This window comes from Macadamia integrifolia, chromosome 9 (genome assembly GCF_013358625.1).
Source record: "Macadamia integrifolia cultivar HAES 741 chromosome 9, SCU_Mint_v3, whole genome shotgun sequence".
In the NCBI taxonomy this organism is placed as follows: Eukaryota; Viridiplantae; Streptophyta; class Magnoliopsida; order Proteales; family Proteaceae; genus Macadamia; species Macadamia integrifolia.
Genome location: NC_056565.1, coordinates 29,196,996 through 29,205,960, shown reverse-complemented (window position 1 = coordinate 29,205,960; position 8,965 = coordinate 29,196,996). Strand labels below are relative to the sequence as shown.

Genomic DNA, 8,965 nt, shown 5'->3' with positions numbered 1-8,965 from the left:
AAAAAAAAAAAAAAATAGTAAAATTCAAAAACACCACATCTTTTACTTAGTATCCCAATAGAGTAAGTATACTTGATGCAGACTAGTGCTAGAAGAAACCCTAAATTAACAACATATTTATAGACCAGCAGACTAGGACTAGAAGAAACCCTGACTTAACAACATATTTATAAGTATTGACCCTCTAAATCCCTGTTAGACTATAACTCAAAATCAGAAAGCAACAAGGAAAGAAAACTCCTATTCTAGACTCTAAATTAGAACTAATAGTTCTGGGACTCTATCAAGGACTTGAAAACTATTTGCTATTCTCGGACTTGACTAAAGACCTAAAGACCCCACTATATGAGTTTCTAGAAAAGGTCACTACAGTAACAAACCTAAAAATAGACACCACAAGGCCAATATAAGCCTACAAAGGCATAAATATTTTAATTGAGGCCCATTTCCATAGATAAAAAAGCCTGCCCTTTTGTGAGGAGGTACATACCTTCTACAAGGCCTATTAATCCCACATCCGGTTTGCTAGACTGCATCACAACTTGAACACAAGCAGCATCTCAGTAAATTAAGGGTAGGCCAATGGTCAGCAAGCAAAACACGAAGCATTCACCAAAGAAGTTTAGCATGAATCAAAGTAAAGATAAATGAAATGGCTGAAGCCACCTCAACATTTTTTTGTAAAATATCACATGTAATGAAAAGTATACACCCCAATTTTAGAAACGCTAGCACTGCATAATGGATAAACAACATATGCTAGGTGTAGATGGCAACAATGGCTCATTAAAGGATATAAGATCATAAGCTATGGGCCAATTAATTAACAGAAAACATGATACTAAAACAGAAGTGTGGCTACATATATAGATGATCTCAATTAGTGATACTAGCAAATGACCTGAAACATAGACACCAAGAACCTAATCCATGCCTATAGTGTTAGAAGACATTACAGTTTCAAGGGATAGAACTCGGCAGACTGTTGCTGTAGTCCATATTGACAATGCAAAAGCTTCCTCAGCAGCAGCTAACCTTGCATTAAACTTATCAAGAGATACCATCCTCAGTAACACTTGATAATTTGTCATAAAATAATAAATAGAAACAATCCTTAGTAGTAGTAATTTTAATAACCAATTATGAGACCTCTGCAGCTTCTAGTGAACCCAGAAATTTTACATCAGGATAGTTCCCACACAAGTCAAGGGCAGAAACGGCAGGGCGGGTGTACTTGATAGCCTGTAGGTGCTCAAGAGGCTGAAAAATTATTTCACTTCCACATGCTGGAAGAGGCAGACCATGATAACCACAAATTATTTGTAGCATCTCGTTTTTGTGTACCTGTGTAGGAACAACAATGATTAATGATGAAACTGGCAATACAAGTATCACCAAGTCTGAAATTACCTTAGCCCATTCCATTATTACATCATACCCAACATTCTCATCATCTTCCTCTTCAGATCCCATGCTTCTTACTGAACTGTCAAAAGCCGATATAATATTTACTCAACAGTCCCAGGGAAATTATTACAACATTAAACAATATAACTAGAGAAAGAATATTTTCTATTTCCAGGTTATGAAAATGAAACTACAATCTAACTGACATTAATTAAGAACCCAATACAGAATACAACAAAACGAACAGAAAAATCATAAAATTTACCACCTCAGTAAAGATTCAGAACTTCCAAGGCTCCTAGAATAGGGGAACGTCCAAATTTCAGGGGAAGATTGACAATTTTCATAGCTCGCAGTCATTCTCTCTAAGCTATCTGAATGGGATTCTGAAGTCTCAGATGAATCATCAAAATACTGAACATTTTTTCTGATGCCTTTGTCTATTTCTCTTACTTGACCAAACTCTGAAGCCTCGCTAGCAGAAACGCTTTCAGGAGATTGAGGTTCCCATAACCTGGTTGACAATGAAGGGATCTCATCATCTGATAATAGTCCTGCGGCAGCTGCAGTAAGGGCTACTGCACTGTCAACAGGTATAGTTGAAGCCATCCAATCACTAGTAGATTCCTTGTAAGGAGAGTGAATACTCTCATTCATCTGATCTTGTGTTTTAACCCCCGGGGAAACATTATCTGTCAACATCATTTCACTAACAAATTGTGTTATCCTATCCAAACGCTCTTGTGCAACAATGCTGCATCCATGGAAGCAAAATGTATAATTAGTTTGAGGTCTAAGAAATAGTTTAATAGCAAATATGTAGCTTAGTTTGCAAAAGAAAATCTATAAATAATATACCAATGCATTTGTAAGTGCAAACCTGTTTAGCATCTCATAATGCAACTCAAAAAAAGGAACCCTTGTAAGAATACAATAACAGCGAGGAGCAGAAACCAAAAAACGGCTGCACCCTCCCAAGGATTGAGAAAAAGGTGAGGCACCACTTAAAATACTAGGTGGCCTCTGAACAATCTCCTGTACATGCAAGCAGACACCATAAAGTGTTGCATTGTCTACCACCTGATAAAATTCCCAAAGAATATTTCAGTAATTTAAGCCTTTAACAGAGAAAAACAAACTAATCCAGTTTCAATATGTAAAGAATCACAGTAAGATAAGTCATCATACATAATATTTGTCAATCATCTACAAGATTTTCAATATATCATTACCTGATTCTTCCACACATGAATACAATGCAAGCAAGACAGAATTCGATCAGATACTTTCAAGAATTTTTAATATTACAGAAACTGAAACTATCCTAAATGTATTCAGAATTGCTAGTATTTAAGCGATTCTGTTTTTGCAACTTCTCAGGACATTGGGAAACAGCCTCTCTGCAAATCAAGGTAAGGATGTGAGGATGTGTACATTGTGACACTCTCCAGTGGTGGGAGCCTCATGCACTGGGTATGCCTTTTTTTTTTAAAACTTCTCAGGACAGCTAAAATTCCAAATCCGAGAGAAATGGAATCTTGAAGATAGGAGAAATTACTATATTTTTGATAGGTTCATGGTCAAAATTCGAAAGAAGCATCACTGAATTCCTAAAGGAGTTACCATCGGCTTTACCCTATTAATTCAGAATGGATTTTTCGAAAACCCAGTCCTTATATGTACGACACTCCTGCCGCTACTCTGAAGATATGATCTCAAAAAAAAAAAAAAAAAAGAAAGCAAGAAAAGAAAAGAAAAGAAAAGAAGAAGACTCTACAAGGACATTACAGCCACAGGTTTTAAACTCGAATACAATTTAAATCAGCATATCATATAGGTAAAAGATGGTTAACATTGGACAGAAGAGGAAATGGACTTCCAACTACCTAGAGATAAGACTGTCAGCTTGCATAGCATTCAGCAAGGAGTAGTTTTTGCTTCCGAAAGTCTAGAACAATGGAACACCTGAGGCGGGTCAAACATTCCCTTCTCTTGCAGCCTTGTTGAATGTCAAAATGGGAGCTGTGAAAAAACAAGAGAGAAAGCAAACCAGAATCTTTGAAGAGAAAAGAGAGAAGAGAAGACAGAACAATGGGAGAGAGGATGTACCGAACCATGGTAGATCCAGTCTGTGTTCTATCGTGGACTACTACCTTTATTTATAATACTCAAATAATAGCGCTATTGTACTCTAAATAGGAATCTTACTAAGAGTACAACTCTAGTTACAAGCTATAAAAAGAAAAGAAACAAGCATGTCATGATAGGGACACTTCCCTATAGTGACCAACAACTATTCCTAGTAGAAAATAACACTCCCCCTCAAGCAGTAGTACATATTAATCAATAAGGCTCCAGATTGGAATAACAAGAATAGACATTACAAGCAACACCAATCTTGAACATATATAGCAATCATAGATGTCAATGAGCACAGATAGAACGTCATTCAAGCACACCAATCATTAGTAGCAATAATAGACAAAAAACTTCGTGTTGAATAAATCTAAACAGCAACAAAGAAAATAAGTGGCAAAAAACACCAACCGCCATCCAAAATATCACATCACAAGGGTAGTGTTCATATTACCTCTTCTATTTCTGGTAAGGGTAGTGTTCATATTACCTCTTCTATTTTCCTATATTCAGTTCTTCATGTACCCAATTTTTCCACTAACCTACTATCTGTAAGTCATTTAACCAAATCCTTAAACTATTATGTCACCTTCTTTCCTTCTCATTGCATTTTTCAGGATTTGACGATAAAAAGGATTATTGGCATTGGGCCTGAAGAGAGAGGTCTCTACCTTCTTGAACCCCGAACGTCTTTTTTTACTACAGCTTAGTCTTATGTGTGTTCGTAGTGACAACAACACGATTGTATCTATGAAGCATCAACGTTTATCCCATCCTTCTTTTGGTGTTAAGAAAAAGCAGTTGCCTATTTGTTTTCTTCTATTTCCACCTCTCATGTATTCAGTGTGAACCCTGTTCATTTGCCTTTTTTTTTTTTTTTTTTTTGCTAACTACGGGTATCCAAAACTTTGGCCTGACTAGTCCCGCGGGTAGTTTATTTGCTAAACATTGTCATTCTTCTAATACATACTATGATAACAGATCAATTGTTCATTTTCATATTGAGCATGATGTTTGGCGACCTTCTCCCACTACCTCTTTATTTCATTATTGTTATTTTGTATTATTTGTTGATGATTGTTCTTGGACCTTCTTTATGAAACATAAAAGCGAGGTATATAATGCTTTCGAAACTTCTATCAAACAATATGCACTCAATTTGATACCAGAATTAAAATTGTTCACTCTAATAAAAAGGGGGGGGGGGTGGGGGGAGTACATGTATGGTAGATTCCAACACATTTTTATTGATAATGGCACTATCCATCAACTTGCTTGTGTTGACACCCTAATAAAATGGGATGACTGAGAGGAAAAATTGGCATTTATTGGAAGTTACTAGGAGTCTGCTATTTGGCATGCATGTCCTTAAGGCATTTTAGTCTGAAACCCTTCCTACTATTGTCTTCTTAATCAACCATATATGCCCACTAAGCTCCTTGGTTCCAAATCTCCTTTTGACATTTTGTCCCCTCTGGCCTCTACTTTCTTTCTTCCTCCCAATGTGTTTGGATGTGTATGCTACGTTCATGCCAATATGTCTGCTCAAACTAAACTTAACTATAAGGCCCTCAAATTCCTTTTTCTCAGGTATTCTCACTCTACCAAAGGAAATAAGTGATACCATCCCTCTTCTTGAAGGTGTCTTCCCTCCAAGAATGTCACCTTCTTTGAGTCTATGCCTTTCTTTACTTCTTCTCAGCACCCTCTTTTAGGGAAGAATAAAAGGAGTGAAGAGACTGCTAATGTCAATGTCACCCCTTTTCTTCCACCCTTGCTCTTTCCTCCTTTTCTTCTTAATGGGAAAAACACAAACAAGTGGATGTTGTTGATGTTCTTGATCATTTAGGGGGAGCTGGTAATGAGGAGTTATTCATTTACAGAATAAAGGGAAAGAGTCATCTTGGACGTGGATGGGTCTATACAATCAAGTACCAGTTAGACGCCGTTGTTAAGAGATATAAGGAAAAATTGGTAGCCAAATGATACAGTAAAGTGTATGGAATTGATTACCAGGAGACACTTGCCCCTGTAGCTTAACATAATTGATATGAGTCCTCTTATCATACATAGGCTTCCAATAAAGATTGACCATTGCATCAATTGGAAGTGAAGAATGCATTCCTCCATAGTAACTTAGATGAGGAAATATAAATGCGAACTCCTCCAGGTTTCAAATTTCCCTCAGCTTCTCAAGAAAGCTTTATATACCCAGAGTCAGACAGATCATACTTTATTTATTGGGAGAGGTAATGATATTATCACTGCTCTAATTGTCCCTGTGAACGACATTGTGGTGACTGAAAATGACAAAGTGGAGATAAATAACTGAAGTCTTACTCGGCTCAATAGTTTGAGATCAAAGGCCTTAGACCTTTAAAGTATTTCTTGGGAACTGAAGCGTGAAGTAGGGATGTAAACAGATAGTCAAAAATCCTATTCGATCCATGTTCATATTTTTTTAGGAGAATCCGTATTTGAAAAATCACTGGAAAAAAAGAGCAACCCAGTGCACGAGGCTCCTGCTACTGCAAGGTCTGGGAGGGTATGAATACGGATATCCCATTTAGCAAGATGATAATAAAATATTAAAAAAATATATTTGTATCCGATTATAAGACTAATGAATTCTTAAATTAATTAAAATACATTTTCTAGGAATTATGATGGTGCTTAATTGCCACCTCACTACAATAATTAATAAAAACCAATAATTCTTCTCGAAATGTTCATATGCACATCGTATTAAAATAAATAATTGATAAAAAAAGGCTGTTGTGGTTCAGGAATTAGGAGTTAATGAGTCATATGGGCAGAGTGAAAAAGAAAAGGGATTTAGTGGTTAGAGACGAACACTAAAACAGAGAGCTCAACACAGTCGATCTTGTCGTCTCTTATCTCGCGATAGTGGTTCTTGGTGTCGCGGAGAGTCTGACTCATTGATCTCATTGCTGATGGGAAGGCTGCTCTTGCCTTCATTAGAAAAAGGCAGATCTACTCGTCGCTGGTTGTTGAACTCGCATCATTGAGGAAGACAGATCTGGTCGTGGATTTCATTGAAGATGTTGTTTCCTTGTAGGAGTATCTTGCATGGTTAAGATTCAGAGTCCATTTGTCTAATCTTTCGAATCTATTGTTGTGGATCTAGTTCACTGATATCTGGTTGTTGTGCTTGAACCCATGTAAAACCTTGTCACTTTACTTACCACATTTCTTCATTTTTCTCTGAGGATTGATTTTGTGAGAGAAGCGTCACCAGCACCGGCATAGAAGCAACCGGAGACCGCCAGCAACTCTCTCTCTGCAACTCTGTAGAAGGGGCCATTTGAATTGGATAATTTTCGAATATCTGATAGATAAGCGAATTCAGAATTGGATGTGCTTTTACTTTCTGACGGACAGTCAAATTGAATACAAACATTGGCTAGGGTACTCCGATTTGAATTAAAAAAATAGTGTGTTCGAGACGAATTCGATCCATTTACATCTCTAGTATGAAGCTCTAAGAAGGGAATAAATTTATGTCAAAATAAGTTCGTGCTGGATTTGTTGAAAGAAGCAGAAATGTTAGGTGTCAACCAACAAACTCTCCTATTAAGAAAAACCACAAATTACGAGAAGACTGTGGTCCACCCTTGTTGATGCAGGGAAGTATCAAATACTCATGGGGAAACTCATATACCCCTCTCAGACTTGTCCATATATCACCTATGCAATTGGAGAGGTGAGTCAGTTTATGCATGCTCCTAAGAGTGGTGTATATTGTGTATCATATAATCAAGTGCTTGAAGTCCACCACAGGAAAAGGATATTGTATACCAATCAGAACCATTTGAGGATTGAAGGCTACACTGATGCCGATTAAACTGGCTCCATATTTGACAAATGGTCTACATCAAGCTATTCCACATTTGTGGGTGTTAATCAGGTCACATGGAGTAGCAGAAAACAACCTATTATGGCTAGATCAATTGCAGAAGCAGAGTTTAGGGCAATGACCTAAGGAGTATGTGAACTCCTATGGTTGAGATGGTTGGTCCAAGAGTTGGGATTTGACATTGAGGTTGTGTTTGGTAGCCAATAGAAGAAAAGAAAAAAGAATCCAAAAAAGAGAAGAATAGAAAAGAAATGAAATTGTAAGAAAACAAAAAGTTATGTCTGTTTGGCTACTAATAGAAGAAAAGAAAAGTTTTTTTTTTCTATTTTAAAAAGTTTTTTTTTCTATTTTCTTATGTTTTATGTAAGACTTTTCTTTTGGCAGCAGAAGAAAACTTTACCATTCCCAACGTAAATTTTTAAATTAAAAAAAAAAAAAAAAAAAAAAAAAAAAAAAAAAGAATCTTCTCTTGGTTCAGGACAAACCAAACACAATGAAAATTTCTTAAACAAGGAAAATTATATAATTTTGTATTTTTCTTTGCTTTTCTTTTCTCTATTGTTACGACCTTCCTTCCTGGTCAAATCAACCCGAAGAAAAATAGGATAAAACCAAGTTCCTAACTTCTATCGCAGCTTGGTTCTCTTGTCTACCAAACACATCTTGAGGGATCTATGCGGCTCTATTGCGATAAAAAGTCTGCTGTAAGAATTGCTCACAATCCCGTGCAACATGGCCAAACAAAGCACAATGAGGTACACCGACATTTCATCGAGGAAAATATTGACTTTGTTAACTTTTGCACTCCTTTTGTGAAGACAAATGATCAATTGGCAGATATCTTTGCCAAAGGCCTCATCCCTCACCAATTTAGTACACTTTTATGCAAGCTAGGAATGTATGACATTTATTCCCCAGCTCGGCGCTCTTGATTGGACGAGTCGAATAAAGTAAGTGGAGTTGAAGTGAAGGTTGAACAACGTAGGCTGAGTGATACTGAAAGCTCTTCTTCAGTAAGTGGAGTGAGGGCCTATCGAATATCGCGCCTTAAGTAGCAAGCAAGCTAGCCGGATCGGGGGTTGGGGGGAATCAAATGCTTTGTTAAGAATAGATACTACTTGTATTAGATCTTTCCCCCTTCAAGAGTAAGCTATGATACTCATTTCTTCCACTATTCATTGAGTCGAAGAGATCGAAGTAGTAGGTTTCCAGCCCAGCTGTTTACATAGAAAAGACAATGAAAAGTCTCTTTTGATCTTACAATTATATTCATCGGTCAGCCATAACCTTCAGTACAAAAGAAAAGGTGGGAAGCTACGTCGAAATAGGTTACGAGACCGTCCTTCTAGAGCAACGCAGCTCAAAGCTAGTTGGAAGTCTTTCTAGACAAGCTGAACAAACGAGAGGTTGATGCCAACATAACCATCGACTGTATACGACAGTCGCAGAGTGGATGTTGTTCTATGATTGAGTGTGTTAGAGTTTATGTAATAGGGGTATTTTGTGAACTTGTTTATTTTCTATGATTTAGTATGTCAAGAGTTT

The 8,965-nt window shown here is 36.9% G+C and overlaps 1 protein-coding gene across 11 annotated transcripts in view; it reads right to left on the bottom strand.

Moving 5' to 3' along the window:
* Nucleotides 1-8,965, bottom strand: part of LOC122088973 — a 52,261-nt gene that overhangs the window by 22,565 nt on the left and 20,731 nt on the right. For 8 of the 11 annotated variants that reach the window (XR_006143197.1, XM_042658376.1, XM_042658375.1 and 5 more), the window contains 6 exons: nucleotides 2,288-2,487; nucleotides 1,676-2,161; nucleotides 1,411-1,486; nucleotides 1,150-1,344; nucleotides 957-1,046; nucleotides 491-530 (listed from right to left, as the gene is read on the bottom strand). Coding sequence is in view for 10 of the 11 variants with exons in the window: in XM_042658376.1 (XP_042514310.1) it covers nucleotides 491-530; nucleotides 957-1,046; nucleotides 1,150-1,344; nucleotides 1,411-1,486; nucleotides 1,676-2,161; nucleotides 2,288-2,487 (1,087 nt within the window). In the remaining variant the exon portion in view is untranslated. The remainder of the gene's footprint in view (nucleotides 1-490; nucleotides 531-956; nucleotides 1,047-1,149; nucleotides 1,345-1,410; nucleotides 1,487-1,675; nucleotides 2,162-2,287; nucleotides 2,488-8,965) is intronic. The other 3 variants (XM_042658371.1, XM_042658368.1, XM_042658369.1) reach the window with 1 other exon arrangement.